Consider the following 23,685-nt stretch of genomic DNA (forward strand, 5'->3'; position numbering starts at 1 on the left):
ATGTACCATCATACGGACCAATAATCTGAAGCTTACAGCACATGACATTAGCCACCTAGCCAACACGATCAGCTGGCTGATGCTGCATACAATTATAATGATAATGTGCTGCTGTCCATTCTCCACAGAATGGAGGTGCACAGAACTTTTCTGTCTGCATGCATCATCAGACAGGAGCAATCATTCGGGGGTTAAAGCTCAAAATGAACACTCAAGGACAATCCACCCTCCTCACCTTTCCCCCAAATTCACACACAGCAAATCTACACAATTAATTTCCCAAATCCAAACACAACCCAACTATTGATCTGGAAAGGTCCCACCTTTCATAGAAGATCAACTTCTTCCTTGTGGAGGAGATTGTTCTAGCTCTTCTCAAGGAACATTCAACAACTTCTTCGTGCTCTGATGAATTGGACTGTGCAACACTTTTCTCACTTTGTCTTTATTCTCCAGCGTGCACATTAGATGGAACCAATAGTTTACAGCTTTAAAGCGGAGACATTGGTCTCTCAGTTGACGCATTCAGCTGTCCAACACTGCACAATTAGGATATGCTGCTAATAATCCTTTCCAGAAGGGAACAGCAGCACTTTTCTATCTTTCGTTTTTTTCAAGCGAGAGAGGGCACTGTCAGACGTGCATAGCCATTAAGAGGGTTTTGTTTTTTTGAGGCTTGGTTGCTGGACCACAACTCAAACCTTCTCCATTCTCAGTATGAACTTTGGATTTCGTATACTGAGAATCAGACCAAGAACAGATCCCATCACAGCGCCATTCATCCCCCTGATCCCATCCCAGTGACATCCATCCCCCTGATCCCATCCCGCGCCATCCAACCCCCCTGATCCAATCCCAGCACCACCCAACCCCTGATCCCATCCCGGCTCCATCCTTCCCCTGATCCCATCCCGGCTCCATCCTTCCCCTGATCCCATCCCGGCTCCATCCTTCCCCTGATCCCATCCTGGCTCCATCCATTCCTCGATCCCATCCCAGCGCCAACCACCCCCCTGATCCTTTACCTGCTCCATCCTTCCTCCGTTCCCATCCTGGCTCCATCCATCCCCTGATCCCTTCCTGGCTCCATCCAGGCATAGGTGTTGCTGGCAGAAGAAAGAGAGCACATTCAGCTGCAGGAGTGGGACTCGGGAGAGCAGAGGACACAGTCAGAGCAGGAGGAGGAGGGGGGGGTCTGCTGCTGGCAGGGGTCTGGAGAGCGGAGAACACAGTAAGAGGAGGGGGGTCTGCTGCTGGTGGGGGTCTGGAATGCGGAGGACACAGTCAGAGGAGGGAGGTCTTCTGCTGGCGGGGGGCTGTTGAGCGGAGGACACAGTTAGAGGAGGGGGGGTTTGCTGCTGTGTACAGGAGGAGGAGGGGCAGGTTTAGTGCACTCCAGTCAGCACTGTGTGTCCAGGAGAGATGCCGGCTGCCAGATGTGTTGCTTGCGGGAACCAAGACACCCCGCACACACCATGGGCATTCCGGGACTCAGCCCTGATTCGCCAGGGACCCCGGGACAGGAACCAATTTCTGGGACGGTCCCGGCGAATCAGGGACGGTTGGGAGGTATGTAAATGTAGGAAATGTTAAATTTAACTTGTTCGGATCTGCGCTGTAGCCGTCAATATAAGTCCTCCCCTTTGCACGCTGGCCTCGCCCCCTGAAGGGCACGCACTGTGATCACCTGACTCAATGAGACTCAGCTGATCACAGATCGGAGTAAAGGGTCGCTCCCGACCCCTTACCACCTGTTTAGCTGTCAGCCAATGCCCACCGGTACCCAAGTGCCAGCAATCAGTGCCATCTATCAATGCCCACCAGTGGTGCCAATCAGTACCTCATCAATGTCACCTACCAGTGCTCATCACTGCCACCCATCAGTATCACTGCCACCCATCAGTGCCAGCTATCAGTGCCACCTATTAGTGCCCTTCAGTGCCATCAATGCCCTTCAGTGCCACCTCTCAGTGCCCACCAATGCCACCTCAGCAGTGCCCATCAGTGTCGCCTTATCAGTGCCCATCAATGCAGCCTATCGGTGCCAATCAGTGTAGCCTCATCAGCGTACATCAATGAAGGAGAAAAATTACCCGTTTGCAAAATTTATTAACAAAATATAAAACAGTTTTGTATTTTTTTTTTTTTTAATTTGGTCTTTAATTTGTTTAACAAAAAATAAAAAAACCCAGGAGGTGATCAAATACCACCAAAAGAAAGCTCTATTTGTTGGGAAAAAATTATAAACATTTCATTTGGGTACAGTGTTATATGACCGCGCAATTGTCATTCAAAGAGTGACAGCGCTAAAAGCTAAAAATTGGTCTGGGCAGGAGGGGGGTTTAGGTGTCCAGTAAGCAAGTGGTTAAAAAGTGGGTGAATATCTGCAAATTATTTTCTGCTTTGAAAATATACATCTTTGAAACACAAGTGAGCCTGCTTGAAGGTTTTACAGATGGGCCCTTAGGTTTTCAGTTCACCTCTCCAGAGTGAAAAATGTTCATATAGATAAAAGACACACCAGAAAGCTCTATTTGTGTGAAGAAAATGATAAAAAATTTGTTTGGGTACAGTGTTGTATGACCGCGCAATTGTCATTCAAAGTGTGACAGCGCTGAAAGCTGAAAAATGGCTTGGGCAGGAAGGGGGTGTAAGTGCCTGGTAGGCAAGTGGTTAAACACCAAAAGTACATAAAAAACTGATTGTCGTGAAAAGGGTCCTTAGTGTCAAGTCTAGTTACACTATATTCTTTTTTTTTTTTTATTATTATTATATCTGCAACTTTCTGATCACGCCTTAAAGTTTTTACAGAGCTCCCTGAAACATTAAAATAATTTTCATAAGACTTCCCCTGAAGTGAAAAGTTTGAGAAGGCTGTGCTAGGAAGTGCAGACCCATATGGATCATCTAGAGAGGTAGTGCTGGGCTTTCTTATTACCAAGCTCAGCATTCTTTACAACCTAAATGAAAAAAAAAAAAAATGAAATGTGTTTTATTTAAGCAATGAAAAGATTACATAAAAGATTAGTCGATACATTTGTAAACATTAAAATAATAATGAACTATTATCAATAACAAGATGATTTGGGAGATTTAATATTTCCCTCAGTGTCCTGTATACTTCAGTTGCTGCTTTGCCCCCTACAAATAATGTATTGCCCCTATTGGCAGGAGTGTTCAGCTTTTCTGGTTCCTCACTCCAGAAAATGCCATCAGCTGACTCTCAGAAGGAAAGCAATGGTGGATGTATTTATTACCAGGAGAATGATAAAACTAATGACTTGACAGTGTTTGAGATCACGAGTCAGAATAATCAACCTGTAATGTTACTAAAACACAGATTTCTTACATCGAATTTTTCTGGCTACTTAGAATTCTCACCCAACTGTCTACATACACATTGTTCACCTTTCTCCAGTACACACATAACACAGCATGGAGGGGCTCTGTGAAGGTGGCGGTGAAGGTGTGGATGTGTCCAATTGGCTGAGAGAGATCATAAAAGGACAGCTGTCCAGCTTCATAATCCACAGAGATCCTGACTCGTTTACTGAAAGCATTAGGAGGTAATTGGATCTCTTTACTGTCATGTATTACTGTTAATGTGCTATGTTCCCAACGCAAGCACCAAGACTTGTTGTTTTCACCAATACGTGACCGATTACCTTTTCTCTCTATACTGGGATAACACATCCCTATCTTCCACCCTGCTTCTGTGCTGCAATCAGTGTCCCAGTAATACCGCCCTGATGTAAAACTGCTGCTGCTTAATACATTATTATAACTCTGAAATCTCTCTGGTGTTTTGGGGCGATTCTGATTTGTTTCAGACCAGAATGCAGTTTTTCTGTCATCTGATATATGGAGCTTATTATGAGCTGTGTTTATATCTAGTATTATATCTGCAGGTTTTGGTACATAGACCTCGATCTTCATACCTCCTACAATCTGAGATAATGTGTGTAATGTCTGCAAAATCAAACCCACATCCAGATGACCCCCATTATGGATCTGCTTGTCATATCTCTCTCTGTCCTCATTATCTGCTTCCTCTTCTTCTATATCTGATTCCTGTAAGACAGTCAGTGGATCAGTCATGTTACACATCTCCTCAATGTGAAGAATCTTCCTGGACAGTTGATCCTTCTTTATTTCCAGCTGCTGGATCATATCAGAGATGGACAGTGAAAGCTTCTCTTCCTCCCTGGACATTTCACTCAGGACCTTCCACTGCAGGTCTTCCAGCTTTCTCCTGAGGTCAGTGAGCAAGGCGCTAAAGGTCGCTACTGCACCAGCTGCATTTTCGTGTACTTGTTCCCAGCGTTCCTGTAGACTCTGGACTCTTCTCTCAGTCTCCTCTCTCTTGGAGATCAACTCCTGCAGAACATTTATCAGTCTCTTTTTCTTCTTTTCAGAGGCCTCATCCAGTATCTCCACCTGATGTCCCTGGTGCTCTCCATCCAACCTACAAGACACACAAACACAGAGGGAGTCTTCAATGCAATAATACTTCAAGAGCTCCCTATGGATGGAGCATTTCCTGTTCCCCAGAGAGGTGGTGGGTTCAGTCATGACATGTTCTGGTGCATTGGTGTGGACTATCAGGTGTTTATCACACAGAGAAGCTTCACAATGAAGACAAGATTTAACCGCTGGTACAGGAGAGTCCACACAGTAAGTACAGAAGACTCCAGTCTCATCCTGAGTTGGCTGAGTAAAGATGAAACTCTCCACGATGTTACACAGAGTTATGTTCCTTATCAGTACAGGCCTCTCCACAGACTCTGCTCGGCATTCAGGACAGAAATAAATTCCAGATCCTACCTGTGTATCCAACACCCGATCAATACAGACCCGGCAGAAGTTGTGTCCACATCTCAGTGTTACAGGATCCGTATAAATGTTCAGACAGATAGAACAGTCCAGCAGCTCCTTTCTCACATCTGCAGACGCCATGGCTGAAAGTATAGCAAAGAAATAAAAGTGAAAGTCTGACAGAAACCATGAAGATGACAGGGTGACTAAGCTTTGCATTATGATATTTAAAAATCACAAAGACACATTTATAATGGCAGAAGGTTAAGCCCTGGTTCACACTAGTGAGACTTATGATGCGACTTGGAACTCACAGAATTGCATGACAATTGAAATCACATTATGTTTAATGGTGGCAGTTCCAATCAGTGTGGCTCAAGACCTTGCGTCTTAAAAAGGGTTCCTGCACTACTTTGGTGCTCTCCCAGTATTATCTCACAGAAGTCGCATCAGCATTAGACAAGAAGCGACTTTGAAGGATGAGTGTTTTTTTAACCCTCATCTCTCCTTCCTGGTCATCCTTGCTGTCTAAAAACTTCCTCTCTAGCACATCCCATTTACACCTGAAACACACGTTCCCACTCCCATTTTTTATTGTGCGTGCTTTGCCTGTGTAAGCATGCATTGAGCATAGAGCAGCCTATTCACTTAAATGGGCGGCCCCACGTGGGACAAACATCCCAAAGAATGCTTTTGATCATGGAGTGTCACACATTTTGGTGCGTTTGTAGCACGTTTTGTCACGAGGCAAAACACGCATCTGCTAATCATGATTGGTATGTCATTAACAATTAGTCAGCTTTCACATCTGAGCTTTTCCAAACGCTCGGCAACCTGCACAAAAAAACGTGTGCTTTGCCGCATGTTATGGGAATGCATGACAAACATGTGTCGCATCTGCACATTTCTAAATGAGAGGCAGCCCACATAGAAAACACCTTGCCATTTATGCTGCATTCACATATTCAGTGCGGGTCGCCGGAACTCAAGTGCGGCGCACATTTCCAAAACATGCAGCAAAATGAGTTTTCTGTGCGGATTGCCATGCGGCAGCACTCATGCAACCCCAGACAATGACACTCCCACCACCATGCTTGACTGTAGGCAAGACATACTTGTCTTTGTACTCCTCACCTGATTGCTGCCACATATCTGAACCAAATAAGTTTATCGTGGTCTCAGACCACAGGACATGGTTCCAGTAATCTATGTCCTTAATCTGCTTGTCTTCAGCAAGCTGTTTGTGGGCATTCTTGTGCATCATCTTTAGAAGAGGCTTCATTCTGGGAAGACAGCCATGCAGACCAATTTGATGCAGTGTATGGTCTGAGCACTGACAGGCTGACCCCCCACCCCTTCAACCTCTGCAGCAATGCTGGCAGCACTCATATGCCCATTTCCCAAAGACAACCTCTGGATAGGATGCTGAACACGTGCACTCAACTTCTTTGGTCGACCATGGCGAGGTCTGTTCTGAGTGGAACCTGTCCTGTTAAACTTCTGTATGGTCTTGGCCACCGTGCTGCAGCTCAGTTTCAGGGTCTTGGCAATCTGCTTATAGCTTAGGCCAGGGGCGTTGGTAGGTGGCAAAAAGACCAGGGGCTTCAGTCCGAAGTCAGAGCCCGGCACCAGGGGGGATGGTATGGCGGGCGGTGGGGGTTGTATGGAGGGGGGTGTTACCTACCTGACACACACTGACCTACATGACATGCCTGACACGTACTAACCTGACACACACTGACCTACCTGATCCAAACTGACCTATCTGGCCAACACACACTGACCTACCTGACACACATTGACCTACCCATCTGACATACACTGACCTACCTGACACAAACTGACCTACACTGACCCACACTGACCTACCTGCCCTTACCCCCTTAAAGCCTAAGTTTATTTATTTAAAATTAGCCAAGGGGCAGTCAAATGCAGCCACTGTGCCCCAAATACAGCCACTGTGCCCATCAATTGCAGCCATTGTGCCCCGTCCATCGCAGCCACTGTGCCAGAGAGAGAGAGACACACACACACACACACACACACACACACACACACACACACCTTTTTTTTTTTCCTTTATTCTTCGTTCTGTGACTATCCCAGTCACAGCCACCGTGGCCTCCAGCGTGAATCTGGGAGGTTGGGAGTGAGGGAGAAGGGGGCATCGCCGCGCCGGCGTTCTCCTGACCTCCTGCTGCGTACCTCAGGCCAGGTGGCATATCACTCCGCCTGTCAGTCATGCAGTGGGCGGCGCTGAAAAACACCTAATCATACAGGTAAACGGCGGCTGCCGCTGCTGCTGTCTGACTGACCTATTATCTGTCCCTTTCTCCGGCGCTCAGACACTCTGGGCTATTGGCCCCACATTCGGGGCTCCAGCCTCAATAGCCCCGGCTTAATGACGCCTATGGCCTAGGCCATCTTTATGTAGAGCTACAATTCTTTTTTCAGATCCTCAGAGAGTTCTTTGCTATGAGGTGCCAAAATTGAACTTCCAGTGACCAGTATGAGTGAGTGAGAGCGATAAAACCAAAATTTAACACACCTGCTCCTCATTCACACCTGAGACCTTGTAACACTAACGAGTCACATGATACCGGGGAGGGAAAATAGCTAATTGGGCCCAATTTGGACATTTTCACTTAGGGGTGTACTCACTTTTGTTGCCAGTGGTTTAGACATTAATGGCTGTGTGTTGAGTTATTTTGAGGAGACAGAAAATTTACACTGTTATACAAGCTGTACACTCACTACTTTACATTGTAGCAAAGTGTCATTTCTTCAGTGTTGTCACATGAAAAGAGAATAAAATATTTACAAAAATGTGAGGGGTGTACTCACTTTTGTGAGAATACTGTAACAGGTTGTCATATTCATTAAATACGTGGTCAATATTCTCTAAAAGAGTGTTTCCACTCACCCTGTGAAGAGGTTACTAGTCTACCCAGGCACACAATTCTCTTCAAACTCTTCTAAAGAGAAGATACGGATGAACGTGACTGTATGAATCCAGCTGGATCAAGCAGCCAAGGATAAAGAGGATGACACCTAACAGGCTGGCACATTCATGTAACATGTGGTCAATACACTCCAAAGGAGTTGTTTCCACTCACCCTGTAAAGGGACAGGATCCAGGAAATTGGCACGTCTCCTACCTGGCCTGAATAAACTTCGGGCTGTCCATCCAGCTCTGCTGAGATGTGGTCCCTGTGTTCACCTGCTAAATGCATCATCTATCAGGGAGCCCCACTGCTGGTTTCTGGGATGGCATATAAGGTGTAAATCACTTTCAGTGGGGAAGCAGTGCAAAATAATGGCTGGCGTGGACACATTCCTTATTACTGGGATACTGAGCTTCCTTGTGGATGAGGCACTGTACTGCTGCTTAATAGTCATTGAACAAGCTCACTGTTTTTTGCCTTCCTTCTGTTTGTGCAGGAAAACAAATGCCAACCCCTAATAAAGACCAAAGACCAACGCCACAAGAAAAGATAGGGGATAGTGCATAGGCGTGCGCAGGGGGTGTGCCAGGTGTGCCTGGGCACACCCTAATCACTGGTGCCCATAAGCATATGGTTCTGTGTGCAGGTTCTCTTTCAGCACCCCCAAATTCACAGTCCATGTTTGAGTGTCTAAAGATTTTTTTTAATACCTTGTCCAAAATAATCAGTGTGGTATATGTAGGACAGGGGACTTTTCCTTTAATTTGTGGAGGGATACAGCAGCTCAGAGCCACAGAATTCGATAGTGCTTTCATAGTTCTGGCTGCAGGGGTCAGGGCTGCCACTTACATTGAATTGAGAAGTGTCCCTTCGTTCTTCTGCCACCATACCCATACACACACGTGTGTTTGAGTTTTGGGGTGCACACTCTAATGCAATAGGCTACGCACACCTATGGGATAGTGCCAATCTGCTTCCCAGGCACACAGTCCTCTTCAGACTCTTCCAAAGAGGAAGATGTGGCTGAACCTGACTGTATGAATCCTGCTTTGTTCAAGCAGTCAGTGATAAAGATTACGAGGTCCAAAAAGGTTGTCACAATTCATTAAGCACATAGTCAAGACACTCCAAAAGGAGTCGTTTTCACTCATTCCTTCAAGAGCCAGTCAACTAGTCTGAGAACTTTCCCAGGCTAATCAACCCTCCTCAGACTCTATCAAAGAAGATGCAGATGAGCATGACTGTATGGATCTTGCTTTGTTCAAGCAGCCAGTGATTAAGATGATGTTGAACACCATTGTCACAATTCATTAAGCATGTGGTTAAGACACTCTAAATGAGTTGTTTGAACTCACCTTGCGCCCCTGTCTCCAGCCCCCCCCCCCTATGTAGGATGGATAGATTCATGCATTGCATGAATCTATCCATGGCCATCCCTGCCAACCCCTTTTTAGGATGCCGGGCGCCTGAATTTTTTTTGAAGGACCCGATTAGAGCCCTAGGCTCTAATAGGTGGACTCGGAGCGCAGAGCATTGCGCTCGGAGTCCACCCAGGTGTGTTAGAAAAAGCAAATGAATATTTGCTTTTCTAACACTGAACCGCCTCTCAGCCAATCAGGTAGTGCGGGTCTGATACCCGTCACCTGATTGGCTGAAAGGACAGGCGCTGCTATTGGACACCTAGCAGGAAGCAGGAAGACAAGACACATGGAGGACACAACTCGCCCTGCCCGACCCGCCACCAAGATGGAGTAAGTGCTGGTCAGACAGTGGGCAGAGGGCACAATGGCGGCATTTCATGGGGCACAATGGCGGCATTTCATGGGGCACAATGGCGGCATTTCATGGGGCACAATGGCAGCATTTCATGGGGCACAATGGCAGCATTTCATGGGGCACAATGGCAGCATTTCATGGGGCACAATGGCAGCATTTCATGGGGCACAATGGCAGCATTTCATGGGGCACAATGGCTGCAATTGATGTTTTTTTTTCAGTATGTTTGTTTGCGCACCCCCAAAAAATTTTGAGCACCAGCCGCCACTGGTGGTCACACCAAATATTGATATTATTTTGATTTAAATTTTAATTATTTTCTCTTCTGCTCATTTAGTTTCCATTTTGTTTATTTAAATCAATTAACTATTAACACTTCTGTTTCTGAAAGCATTCTTCATTTACAGCATTTATTCACACCTGCCTAAAATATTTGCACAGTACTATACATATTTGAAACATAAGTGAACCTGCTTTCTGGTTTTACAGATGGGCCCCTAGGTTTTCACTTCGCCTCTTCAGAGTAAAAAGTGTCCATTTAAAAGAAAAGACACAAATCAGTTATTTTAGGATTGTTTTATTATACACAGCAGTTGTACCGAAGCAATAAATGCTAGATCTGACACTGCCATCTACTGGTTAGCTTTGAGTGTTGTCTCAACAAAATAGTTTTTCAAAACAAAATGCAAATTAAAGCTGGGAACAAGAAAGAGGAATACAAAAAAATATCTCTCAACATTTCAAAATCTAAAAATAATTTAAGGGCGAAATGTGATTGGTTATTGATTGAGGACTAATTCTTTTCTTACACAGCGCATTTCCTGGTAGGGAAGCAATTCTGAACCAGAGTTCTGTGGGACCGCAGGGTTCATATAGCGGTTGTTACGGGTTCCTTGAATAGTGAGCATTGGCAAAATTTCCACAGATCACCTTTTCCATCATCCTCCAGTGTGAGGGATCACTAAAATGTTCACTGTCTGCTGTTCCTTTCTTGGTACTAGTTCCTTCATAATAGTTTTAAGAATAATACAGAAAATTATTTTCCTGTATAGAACAGAGTGGCATAAGACTTACCTTAGGGTCCTTTTACATTGCTGTGCTTAAAACTGGGGTATATATTTTTAGCGCATTTTATGGATTCCTGTCTCCCAGTATGTACCTATGAAACTTGGACATGCACTCAAAAAATGCACCAGAATGCACCACGAGTGCTTTTTGATGCATTTTCCATTCATTTAAATGGGGAGGGGTGTTTTTGGTGCACTTTGTTTGGGGGTTCTAAGTAATTTTCTAGCAAAAAAAAAAAAAAGATTTTTACTTGTAAACAACAAATGTCAGAAAAATGTAAACACGCACCAAAAAAATGCAGCATATTTAAAAAAGCATCGCACCCACTGCACATTGGTGTAAAGAGTTTCATGGAGTTAAAGGGATACATTTTTCATGCTGTTCTGTTTTCTAAACACCAAAAGCACATCAAAACTGATCAGTGTGATAGGGCCCTTAGTGTCAAGTCCATTTACACTATAGTCTTTTTTTACATTATATCTGCAACTTTATGATCACTCTTTAAAATTTTTGCAGGGTTCCCTCGATACCTTAAAATTTCAAGATTTCCCCAAAGTGAAAAGGTTGTGAAAAGCTGTGCTAGGGACGCCGACCCGTACGGATCTAGAAAGAGGTAGTGCTGGGCTTTCTTATTACAAAGCTCAGCATTCTTTACACTCTAAATGAAACACAAAATGAATGTGTTTTATCTAAGCAATGAAAAAATGATATAAAAGATTAGTAGATACATTCCTAAACTTTGAAATAATCAACCATTATCAATAACAAGATGATTTGGGGGATTTAACATTTCCCTTAGTAACCTGTATTCTCCAGTTGCTGCTTTGCCCCCTACTGTATTGCCCCTATTGGCAGGAGTGTTCAGCTGCTCCATGTTCCTCACTCCAGAAAATGCCATCAGCTGACTCTCAGAAGGGTGATCAATGGAAAGAAAAGCAATGGTGGATGTATTTATTACCAGGAGAATGTCAAAACTCAAACAAATAAATATATTTTAACAGATCTGAAATCTATGCTGGGGGTGGAGCTAATATTTACTGATCTGATCAATGTCTGAGATAGCGAGTCAGGATCACCAATCTGTGATGTTACTAACATACAGATTTCTTACATCTGATTTTTCTGGCTATTTAGAATTCTCACCCAACTGTCTACATACACATTGTTCACCTTTCTCCAGTACACACATAACACAGCATGGAGGGGCTCTGTGAAGGTGGCGGTGAAGGTGTGGAGGAGTCTGATTGGCTGAGAGAGCTCATAAAAGGACAGCTGTCCAGCTTCATAATCCAGAGAGATCCTGACTTGTTTACTGAAATCCTTAGGAGGTAATTGGATCTCTTTACCGTCATGTATTACTGCTAATGTGTTCTTTTCCCAACGCAAGGCCCAAGACTTGTTGTTTTCACCAATACTTGACTGATCACCTTCTCTCTCTATACTGGGATAACACATCCCTATCCTCCACCATGCTATTTTGCTGCAATCAGTGTCCCAGTAATACCGCCCTGATGTAAACCCCCTGCTGCTTAATACATTATTATAACTCTGAAATCTCTCTGGTGTTTTTGGGCGATTCCGATTTGTTTCAGACCAGAATGCAGTTTTTCTGTCATCTGATATATGGAGCTTATTATGTGCTGTGTTTATATCTAGTATTATATCTGCAGGTTTTGGTACATAGACCTCGATCTTCATACCTCCTACAATCTGAGATAATGTGTGTAATGTCTGCAAAATCAAACCCACATCCAGATGACCCCCATTATGGATCTGCTTGTCATATCTCTCTCTGTCCTCATTATCTGCTTCCTCTTCTTCTATATCTGATTCCTGTAAGACAGTCAGTGGATCAGTCATGTTACACATCTCCTCAATGTGATGAATCTTCCTGGACAGTTGATCCTTCTTTATTTCCAGCTGCTGGATCATATCAGAGATGGACAGTGAAAGCTTCTCTTCCTCCCTGGACATTTCACTCAGGACCTTCCTCTCCAGGTCTTCCAGCTTTCTCCTGAGGTCAGTGAGCAAGGCGCTAAATCTCTCTGCTTCACCAGCTGCATTTTCTTGTACTCTTTTCCTGCATTCCTGTAGACTCTGGGCTCTTCTCTTAGTCTCCTCTCTCTTAGTGATCAGCTCCTGCAGAACATTTCTCAGTCTCCTCCTCTTCTTCTCAGAAGCCTTATCCAGTATCTCCACCTGATGTCCCCGATGTTCTCCAGCCAAGCTACAGGAAACACAGACACAGAGGGAGTCCTCAATGCAATAATACTTCAAGAGCTCCCTATGGATGGAGCATTTCCTGTTCCCCAGAGAGGTGGTGGGTTCAGTCATGACATGTTCTGGTGCATTGGTGTGGACTATCAGGTGTTTATCACACAGAGAAGCTTCACAATGAAGACAAGATTTAACCGCTGGTACAGGAGAGTCCACACAGTAAGTACAGAAGACTCCAGTCTCATCCTGAGTTGGCTGAGGAAAGATGAAACTCTCCACGATGTTACACAGAGTTATGTTCCTTATCAGTACAGGCCTCTCCACAGACTCTGCTCGGCATTCAGGACAGGAATAAACTCCAGATCCTACCTGTGTATCCAACACCCGATCAATACAGACCCTGCAGAAGTTGTGTCCACATCTCAGTGTTACAGGATCCGTATAAATGTTCAGACAGACAGAACAGTCCAGCAGCTCCTTTCTCACATCTGCAGATGCCATGACTGAAAGTATAGCAAAGAAATGAAAGTGAAAGTCTGACAGAAACCATGAAGATGACAGGGTGACTAATCTTTGCATTATGATATTTAAAAATCACAAAGACACATTTAAATGGCAGAAGGTTAAGCCCTGGTTCACAATAGTGAGACTTATGATGCGACTTGGAACACACAGAATTGCATGACAATTGAAATCACATTATGTTTAATGGTGGCAGTTCCAATCAGTGTGGCTCAAGACCTTGCGTCTTAAAAAGGGTTCCTGCACTACTTTGGTGCTCTCCTAGTGCGACTTGGCCCCATAGACTATCTCACAGAAGTCGCATCAGCATTAGAAAAGAAGTGACTTTGACAGATGAGTGTTTTTTTTTTTTTTTAACCCTCACCTCTCCTCCCTAGTCATCCTTGCTGTCTAAACTTCCTCTCTAGCACATCCCATTTACATCTGAAACACACGTTCCCACTCCCATTTTTTTATTTTGCGTGCTTTTGCTTTTGATCATGGAGTGTCATGCATTTTGGCGCGTTTGTAGCACGTTTTGTCACGAGGCAAAACACGCATCTGCTAACCATGATTGGTATGTCATTAACAATTAGCCTGCATTCACATCTGAGCTTTTCCAAACGCTCGGCAACCTGCAAAAATAACATGTGCTTTGCCGCATGTTATGGGAATGCATGACAAACACGTGTCGCATCTGCACATTTCTAAATGGGAGGCAGCCCACACAGAAAACACCTTGCCTTGCCATTTATGCTGCATGCACATATTCAGTGCGGATCACCGAAACGCGACGTACATTTCCAAAACATGCAGCAAAATGCGTTTTCTGAGAGGATTACCATGTGGCAGCACTCATGCAACCCCAGACCATGACACTCCCACCATGCTTGACTGTAGGCAAGACACACCTGTCTTTGTACTCCTCGCCTGGTTGCCGCCACATACGCTTGACACCATCTTAACCAAATAAGTTTATCTTGGTCTCATCAGACCACAGGACATGGTTCCAGTAATCCATGTCCTAATGGCTCGTACACGCGATCTGAATATCGTACGACAGATCGTACGACTGTTTCCACTTAATAGTCACAAGTAGAAATTAAATCGGTAGATAGTCACGAAAATTCTCGTACGACAGAAAAAAAAAAAAATAATCAGAAGTTATGTCATGTGTTGTAATGTATTTGTATTGTATTTTCGGACGACAACTATATTGACTGATCTGGAATCGTACGAGCAAAATTTAAACGGTCGTGATCGGTTGCCGAAAGTAGTGTACACGCGATCCGAAAATCATACGATTCTTCCTCGGACGACCATGTTCATACGATATTCAGATCGTGTGTACGGGCCATTAGTCTGCTTGTCTTCAGCAAACTGTTTGCGGGCTTTCTTGTGCATCATCTTTAGAAGAGGCTTCATTCTGGGAAGACAGCCATGCAGACCAATTTGATGCAGTGTGCGGCGTATGGTCTGAGCACTGACAAGCTGACTCACCCCTTCAACTTCTGCAGAAATGCTGGCAGCACTCATATGCCTATTTCCCAAAGACAACCTCTGGATATGACGCTGAGCACGTGCACTCAACTTCTTTGGTCGACCATGGCGAGGTCTGTTCTGAGTGGAACCTGTCCTGTTAAACTGCTGTATGGTCTTGGCCACCGTGCTGCAGCTCAGTTTCAGGGTCTTGGCAATCTTCTTATAGCCTAGGCCATCTTTATGTAGAGCAACAATTCTTTTTTTTCAGATCTTCAGAGAGTTCTTTGCTATGAGATGCAGAGTTGAACTTCCAGTGATCAGTGAGAGAGTGAGAGCGATAACACCACATTTAACACACCTGCTCCTCATTCACACCTGAGACCTTGTAACACTAACGAGTCACATGACACCGGGGAGGGAAAATAGCTAATTGGGCCCAATTTGGACATTTTCACTTAGGGGTGTACTCACTTTTGTTGCCAGCGGTTTAGACATTAATGGCTGTGTGTTGAGTTATTTTGAGGGGACAGAAAATTTACTACTTTACATTGTAGCAAAGTGCCATTTCTTCAGTGTTGTCACATGAAAAGATGACAAAATATTTACAAAAATGTGAGGGGTGTACTCACTTTTGTGAGATACTGTAACAGGTTGTCACATTCATTAACTACGTGGTCAATATACTCTAAAAGAGTGTTTCCACTCGCCCTGTGAAGAGGTTACTAGTCTTCCCAGGCACACAATTCTCTTTAAACTCTTCTAAAGAGACGATACGGATGAACGTGACTGTATGTATCCAGCTGGTTCAAGCAGCCAAGGATAAAGATGACACCTAACAGGCTGGCACATTCATTTAACATGTGGTCAATACACTCCAAAGGAGTTGTTTCCACTCACCCTGTGAAGGGACAGGAAATCATGGCTGGCGTGGACACATTCCTTATTACTGGGATACTGAGCTTCCTTGTGGATGAGGCATTGTACTGCTGCTTAATAGTCATTGAACAAGCTCACTATTTTTTGCCTTCCTTCTGTTTGTGCAGGAAAACAAATGCCAACCCCTAATAAAGACCAAAGACCAACGCCACAAGAGAAGATAGGGGACAGTGTCAATCTGCTTCCCAGGCACACAGTCCTCTTCAGACTCTTCCAAAAAGAGGAAGATGTGGCTGAACCTGACTGTATGAATCCTGCTTTGTTCAAGCAGTCTAATAAAGATTACGAGGACCAAAAAGGTTGTCACAATTCATTAAGCACATAGTCAAGACGCTCTAAAAAGGAGTCGTTTTCACTCATTCCTTCAAGAACCAGTCAACTAGTCTCAGAACTTTCCCAGGCTAATCAACCCTCCTCAGACTCTATCAAAGAAGATGCAGATGAGCATGACTGTATGGATCTTGCTTTGTTCAAGCAGTCAGTACTTAAGATAATGTTGAACACCATTGTCACAATTCCTTAAGCATGTGGTTAAGACACTCTAAAGGAGTTGTTTTAACTCACCTTGTGCAAGGGTTATCTATTCTGGCAAGGTCCAGTTTTCCTTCCAAAATCAGTAACTGGTCTCAGATCTTTCTCAGGCCAACGAACCTTCTTCAGACTCTTCTAAAGAAGAAGATGTGGATGAGGATGACCTTTGTCCAGTTTTTGATTCCTTCTTTGTAAGGCTGGTGAGATGCTTTAAGATAGAAGGAAAGCAGTGGAAGTATTTCCAGTGCCTCTAAAGACGGATTTGCAGTGTCCCTATGGTGACTGAATTAAAGTTCATTCTAGAAGAATGGAGCAAATAGCATGTTTTCACATCAGACGTCAAAGTTATGAAGTTATGTCCTTGAAGGGGAAGGGGTGCAGCGTGTGGAGTCACCACTTTTGGTCGTTGTGTCCCCTATGAGATTGAACAGATACATTATTTTACCATTAGAAGATCATGTGTCCCTCAATTAAGTACTCATTCACTGTATTGCTCATAGAACATGAAGCTTCAATTGACAGCAAGGTTCTGTGATTGTGGATAGTCTGGCTTCCTGTCTAAAAACGGATTTTTAAAACAGCTTACCTGTAAAATCCTTTTCTTGGATCACGGGACACAGAGCACCAGATTAATGACTATGTGGGTTATACGCTTACCTTTAGGTGATTGGACACTGGCAACCAATAGTAAGACGGTTCCTCCCATATAACCCCTCCTATACAGGAAGTACCTCAGTTTTGTAGCAAGCAATGACGATCCTAGAAAGATGGGAGGGACCTCTGTGTCCCGTGATGTACTCCAAGAAAAGGATTTTACAGGTAAGCTGTTTTAAAAATCTGTTTTTCTTTATCGTACATCACGGGACACAGAGCACCATAATAATGACTATGTGGGATGTCCTAAAGCAATGCATCTGAGGGGGGGGGGGGGACACATTATCCCTAAGCCCAACGGGCCTGAGATTATAAAGCTGCCTGCAACACGCTGTGGCCAAAAACAGTCTCTTTTTCAGATCTCACATCCACCTGGTAAAACCTGGTGAACGTATGAACTGAAGACCAAGCGGCCGCTTTGCAAACCTGAGCCATAGAAACCTGCTGGCGTACTGCCCATGATGCACTAACCCCTCTAGTGGAGTGTGCTCTTAAATCCCGGGGTGGAACCCTGCGCTTTAATCCATACGCCTGGATAATAGTCTGACGAATCCACCTGGATATAGTTGAACTCGTTGCCGGCTGTCCTTTTTTAGGACCCTCAGGCAAGACAAAAAAAACAGTCAGTATTCCGAAAGGGAGCTGACATTTCCAAGTAAACTTTCATCGCCCTCGCCACATCCAATGAGTGAAGCGACCTTTCCTCCCTAGTCTTAGGGTTTGGAAAAAAAGGAAGGTAAAATGATATCCTGATTCAAATGAAATTTGGAAACCACCTTCGGTAGAAAATGCGGACGAGGGCGCATGACCACTCTGTCCTGATGAAGAATCATAAAAGGTTCTTTGCAAGAAAGGGCGGCCAATTCTGACACCCTTCTAGCCGATGGTATAGCCACTAAGAAAACTAATTTTGTGGTCAATACCCTGTTTCCCCTAAAAAAAGACCTAGCGTGATTGTCGGTGATGGCTGCAATATAAGCCCTACCCTCCAAATAAGTCCTACCCCGTTTCCCCGAATATAAGCCCTACCCTGAAAATAAGACCTACAAGGACTTTAACTAGGGCTTATTTGGGGGGTAGGGCTTATATTGAAGCAATCGCCGACAATCACGCTAGGTCTTATTTTAGGGGAAACAGGGTAGGACAAAAGGGATATGCCTAATAGGTTCAAAGGGTTGACTCTGTAAGGCTGACAGGACCAAATTTAGGTCCCAAGGACATAAAGGTGGTTTAAGCGGTGGCCACAGGTGTGCTACTCCCTTGACAAAGGTTCGCACCAAAGAATGGGATGCAATTGGTCTTAGGAAAAAAAAAAAAAGATAAGGACGAAATCTGTCCTTTAATTTTCCCTAAAGCGAGCTGCAAGTCTACTCCTGTTTGAAGAAAGGCAAGAACTCTTCCAATCGTATACCTACGAGGGTTCCATTTCCTTTTCTCACACCAGGAAATGTATGACTTCCAGACTCTATAATAGATAGCTCTAGAAACGGACTTTCTAGCGTTTATCAAAGTGGACAAGACTGAACCCATAACACCACGGTCTTTCAATAGTCTGGTCTCAATAGCCAGGCCATCAAATTCAGCAACCGTAAAGAAGGATGAAATATGGGCCCTTGAGACAACAGGTCTGGACGGCAAGAAAGGACCAACGGGTCCCCTACTGCCAATTTTACAGTCTCCGATTACCATGATCTCCTGGGCCACGCTGGGGCCACCAAGATCACCGGCCTCCGTTCCTCCCGTATTCTGCGTAGTAAGTGTGGCAGAATTTGGATCTGTCCAGCTTGGCACTGAATCTGGATGCCAGCAGATCCACATCTGGGGTCGCCCAGTATTGGCAGATCTGTAGAAAAACCTCAGGATGCAGGGACCATTCCCCTGGTAACAATTTTTGGCGACTTAGAAAATCCGCCTGCCAATTGTCCACCCCCGGAATAAACACTGCCGACAGAAACGGCACATGTTTTGCTGTCCAGGTCAGTATATGACCTACCTCTCTTTGGGCTGCCCGACTCCTGTTACCTCCCTCATGGTTGATATATGCCACTACTGTGGAGTTGTCGGACTGGACTCTGACAGGAAGACCCCGCAATCTGGATGTCCAGAATCGCAGGGCCAGACGAGCTGCCCGGATCTCCAATAGATTGATGGGCAGAGTCAATTCCCTGAAAAGACGCTTCCTCTAGGACTGCTCCCCAGCCGAGAAGACTGGCGTCCGTGGTTACCACTTTCCAGGCTACCGGTGGAAAAGATTTCCCTCTTTTTAAGTTGCTGGTTTTTAACCACCAAGAGAGGTTCCATAGAACCTTTGGAGAACCATAGGCTGATCCAGGGTTCGAGCTGACTTGTCCCAGGCTTTTAGAATACTGTTCTGGAAGACTCGAGTGGAACTGTGCATATGGCACTGCGCTGAAAGATGACACCATCTTGCCCAGTAATCTCATGCACAGCCGAATAGAAGGGGTTAGTTCTTTTTTCACCTTCTGTACAAGTTCGACTATGGAAGCGACCTTTAAGGGCGGAAGAAACACCTTTTCTTGGGCGGTGTCCAAGACCAGACCAGATATACCAAGGCTTGAGTTGGACAAAGAGCTGACTTGTCCATATTTAGCATCCAACCTAGGCGTTGTAAAAACCGTACTGTTCTTGACACGTTTTGAACTAGTATGGGGCCAGAGCATTCCCTTAGAAGAAGATCGTCCAGATATCCTACTACGGAGACTCTTTGAGACCTTAGGGAGGCCAATACTGGGGCCAAAATCTTTGTGAAGACCCTGGGGGCCGGGGCCGTGGCCAAACCGAAAGGTAGTGGCACAAATTGGAAATGACTGCCCTCTACAGCGAAACGTAAGAACCTCTAATGTGGACCAAATATCGGCACATTAAGGTACACGTCCTTGATATCTATGGACGCTAAATAGTCTCCCTTTCTCAGAGACTTTATTATTGAACGAACCGACTCCATGCAGAAGGATCGGACATCTACAAAGAAGTTGAGAGCCTTGAGGTCCAAAAATGGGCCTTACTTCCCCATTTGGTTTTGGCACGGTGAATAGGTTTGAGTAAAACCCCTTGAATCTTTCCTCGTGCGGAACCTTTACAATTACCCCCTGCGTCAGCAGATGGTGTAAAGCTAGGAATAGGCATCTTCTTTTCTCTGGATCCGACGGGACCCTTAAGTACAGAAACCGGTTCGGGGGGGGGGGGGAATCTCCCGGAACTCTATTCTGTAACCGTATTTTACAGTGGAAATGACTCATCTGTCTTGAACCAGTTCTTCCCAGGCCTCCCCAAACAGCCGAAGCCTGCCCCCCATTCATGAGAGCGGGGGCGCCCCCTCACAAGGTAGACTTGGAGTTGGGCTTGGGTGTTTTTGGGGCCCAGGCGCTCTCCATGAAATGGAAAAGCTGCGAGTAGCCTTTTACATGGAGTCTCAGCAGACCAGTTCTTTAGCCACAATACTCTGCACATATGAACTGACAGTAACGCAAAACGAGACATTTGTTGGATTGAGTCTTTCAATGCGTCTACCGCAAAACATAAGGCATGAGGGATCTCTGATACCTTGCCAGGAGGAATCTGCTGAGGAGTTATGTTCTTTACCAACTTCTTAAAGCGATCCTTTAGGGATTGGCAAATCCCAATAGCTGCAACTGCTGGCTGAACTGCTGTACCAGCCACCGAAAAGGAGGCCTTTAATAAGGACTCTAGCTTTTTATCAGCCGGATCCTTGAATACCTGGGCATTATCCACTGGACAGGTTAAACTTTTATTCACAGAAGATATGGCAGCGTCCACCAAGGGTGTGCTCCATTTTTTCCTGAACTTCTCCTCCATAGGATATAAGACAGAAAACCTTTTTGGAGGTAAGTATATCCTGTCAGGGTGCTCCCAGTCCGCGTAAACCACCTGCTCCAGTAACGGATGCAAAGGGAACGCTTGGGAAATTTGCTGAGGTCGCAAAGATCCGAAAGTAGAACAGGAGAGTGCAGACTCCTGAACCGGGGGTAACTTAAACCCAATTCGTACCATCTCCATTAGAGATTGGATAAACAATTTTTGGGAATGGGAGGCTGAAATTGGCTCTTCAGAGCCAGAGTCTTCACCCAAGGATTCTTCAGCCTCTCCTTCCTCTCGGTCCTTTATGACCACTTCTTCCAAATCCTCTGCCCATTCTGGTTCCAGATCACCTGGACCCATCTGGCTAGAAGAGTCCTGGTGCTCTAGTTACTCTCCACTTGGCCCAGGCTCAGGGGAGGGAGATCTATTACGCTTCCTCCCCCCCCTGTGTTACAGAGGCAATCATGCCAGCTATTTTGCCCTCAAGGCCCGCTAAGGCAGATGCCAAATCCTCCTTTGTAACATAAGCCGAGGCAGGTACATTGGTAGTGGCCACTATGCCTGACAAGTGCAATGGCTCAGCCAGGCCAGATGCCGTAGGTCTTTCAGGAGAAACTGAGGCTGCATCAGCATGGGGTTGGTCTACTTTTTGCGGAGGGACTCTTACCCCTGTGCTTGCCTTGTTCCCTATACCTCGTTTTCTGGAAGACATTGCTTACACACAAGGAATAAAAAAAAAGGGAGTACTCCCCACAAACTATAACCAGCCCTTAACCTGTCACCACTGTGTCCAAGACCACCAGACTCACGTGCCCAACAATCGCTCTGTTTGTCCACTCGCATGCCAGGAGCTCCATGCCTATAAGCACTAGCTTGAGAGAGCACGCGCATCAGCGATCGGCGGCACACCTACTGCACGGCGCATGCGCCGTCCTGAAGCACGCGGCACACCTGTGATGCACTCAGCAGCGACGCACACCAGGGACGCATACACACGCCAAAACCGGCCTCTAATCTTAGACACAGGTTCTAGGTTTATACCAGCAGTTACAAAGGGATATACATATATAAATATAAAGTCCCAACGGGAGTACTCCCCATCCCAAGCAGCAGGGCCTGTCTTACCAGGCCTAATCTTCCCCCATCACGGTGGGTAGCGCCTCTAAGGACCTTCAGGGACCGGGTCCCCCATATATTGGGGTTCACACCCCTGGACCTGTAAAGCACCCTTTCTGGTTTACCTTGGGCAAGATTGACCAGGAATACCAACTTAACAAGGGTCCAGCGCCTATATAGGACACATTACAAGCAACACCTCGTTCTTGAACCGAGGTTCGGGTACCATCCACTTTAGCTTTGTTATGCCATCCGAATGGATCTGAATATAACGTCCTCAGTGGGACATTTCTTTGAAGAAATTTGAAGAGCTTCAACAGCCATGACCATCACCTTCAAGACACTGGCGAAAAAAAACTGAGGTACTTCCGGTATAGGAGGGGTTATATGGGAGGAACTGTCTTACTATTGGTTGCCAGTGTCCAATCACCTAAAGGTAAGCGTATAACCCACATAGTCATTATTATGGTACGCTGTGTCCCGTGATGTACGATAAAGAAAGATAAAAATGTCTGAGTCAGAGGAGACTGCCGTGCAAGAGTCAGTTTCCACTGGAGGTTAGCCTCTACAGTCCTGGCTGGAAGTCCAGGAAAAACTGGAAAGCCAACACATCATCCAGAAGTCGACAAAGAGCTCCATGCAAGGATGTTTCTGATATTTTGGCAATTGTATCACCCATACATGTCTTAGGGAGCTTGGTTGCTCCTCTTTTTGAAATGGGTACCACCTTGGTCTTGGATAATTGGGCCCTCAGGCTGGGTTCACACTGCCACACTGGGCGACAACACAGCAGGGGTCCAGTGCGTCACAATTTCAGGTCCGATTTCAGTCCGAACTTTCGCAATAGTGTGAACCCAGCCTTTAGGCCATATTTAAAAGGTCAGCCATCTTTCTCATCTCAGATCTTGCTAAAAGCTCCTTTCTCTAGCGACAGGGGGGGTGAGAATTCCAATCACAGCAGATGAGGTCTTCGGACAGGTGTTCCACTGGTTGGCGAATAAAGAACAGGTTCATTTGACCCCTACGCAGTACTTCTGTTTTTAGAAGCCCAAATAATCATGGTCTAAAGTATACCTTTCTCTGCTACTGGAGAACATACCGGTGGTAAGGTACTGAATTGTCCTGGCATTCCTCACCAGTTAGCGCCTGCACGCCTAATGATTATCGGGACTATAGTCTCGCCTGTCCTTGTATTGAGTGTCTGAGTGGAGAAGGCACCCTTTCCAGAGGGGCTTTTCTTCAACAGTGTGCATGGACCAAACTATTTATATCTCAGAGTAACATAGTTCAAAATCTTCTCAGTTGCCAGACAGTGGCACATGGTCCAGCTCTCCGATTCCAGGGAAGCTTAAGTTAGTGGCCTGGATTTTAAGAGGGGAAGGTTTGTGGATTTAGGTTGCTCTTCGAGAGTGGTAGATACCCTCATGAGAGGGAGAAGCATAGACGAGCATCATGAACAAAGTCTGGCTAAAATTCCTAGAACATGCTACGTCAGAGAAGTTTTCTTCAGGAAAACCAGAGTTACATAACATAGCTACATAGCTACATAGCTGGTAAGGTTGAATAAAGACACCAGTCCATCCAGTTCAACCTGAGTGCGTGTGGGTGTGTGTCTACAATTGTCCCTATCCCTGTACATTAAGTCTCATTATTTATTCTAAAAAAGGTACCCATATAGCGCCGTCAATTTACGCAGTGCTCCACACATACATCGCACACTCACATCGGTCCCTGCCCTCAAGGAGCCCACAATCCAAGGTCCCCAACTCACACCCATATACCAGGGCCAATTTTGCACAGAAGC

General features: G+C 45.3%; 2 protein-coding genes across 2 annotated transcripts; both read right to left on the reverse strand.

Annotated features, from left to right (window-relative positions):
- Positions 1–2,977: 2,977 nt before the first annotated feature.
- Positions 2,978–5,109, reverse strand: LOC141134647 (E3 ubiquitin/ISG15 ligase TRIM25-like). Its single transcript, XM_073624094.1, has one exon. It carries the CDS (start codon positions 5,032–5,034, stop codon positions 3,346–3,348), a length of 1,689 nt encoding a protein of 562 aa, XP_073480195.1. The 5' UTR covers positions 5,035–5,109; the 3' UTR covers positions 2,978–3,345.
- A 4,988-nt stretch (positions 5,110–10,097) lies between these two features.
- On the reverse strand, positions 10,098–13,384 carry LOC141132892 (E3 ubiquitin/ISG15 ligase TRIM25-like). Its single transcript, XM_073621844.1, has one exon. It carries the CDS (start codon positions 13,320–13,322, stop codon positions 11,712–11,714), a length of 1,611 nt encoding a protein of 536 aa, XP_073477945.1. The 5' UTR covers positions 13,323–13,384; the 3' UTR covers positions 10,098–11,711.
- Positions 13,385–23,685: the final 10,301 nt, after the last annotated feature.

This window comes from Aquarana catesbeiana, linkage group LG03, assembly GCF_042186555.1.
Source record: "Aquarana catesbeiana isolate 2022-GZ linkage group LG03, ASM4218655v1, whole genome shotgun sequence".
Lineage (NCBI taxonomy): Eukaryota > Metazoa > Chordata > Amphibia > Anura > Ranidae > Aquarana > Aquarana catesbeiana.

Coding starts and splice junctions, on each gene's coding strand:
- LOC141132892 (XM_073621844.1), bottom strand. CDS start 13,322: ATGGCATCTGCAGATGTGAGAAAGGAGCTGCTGGACTGTTCTGTCTGT.
- LOC141134647 (XM_073624094.1), bottom strand. CDS start 5,034: ATGCAAAGCTTAGTCACCCTGTCATCTTCATGGTTTCTGTCAGACTTT.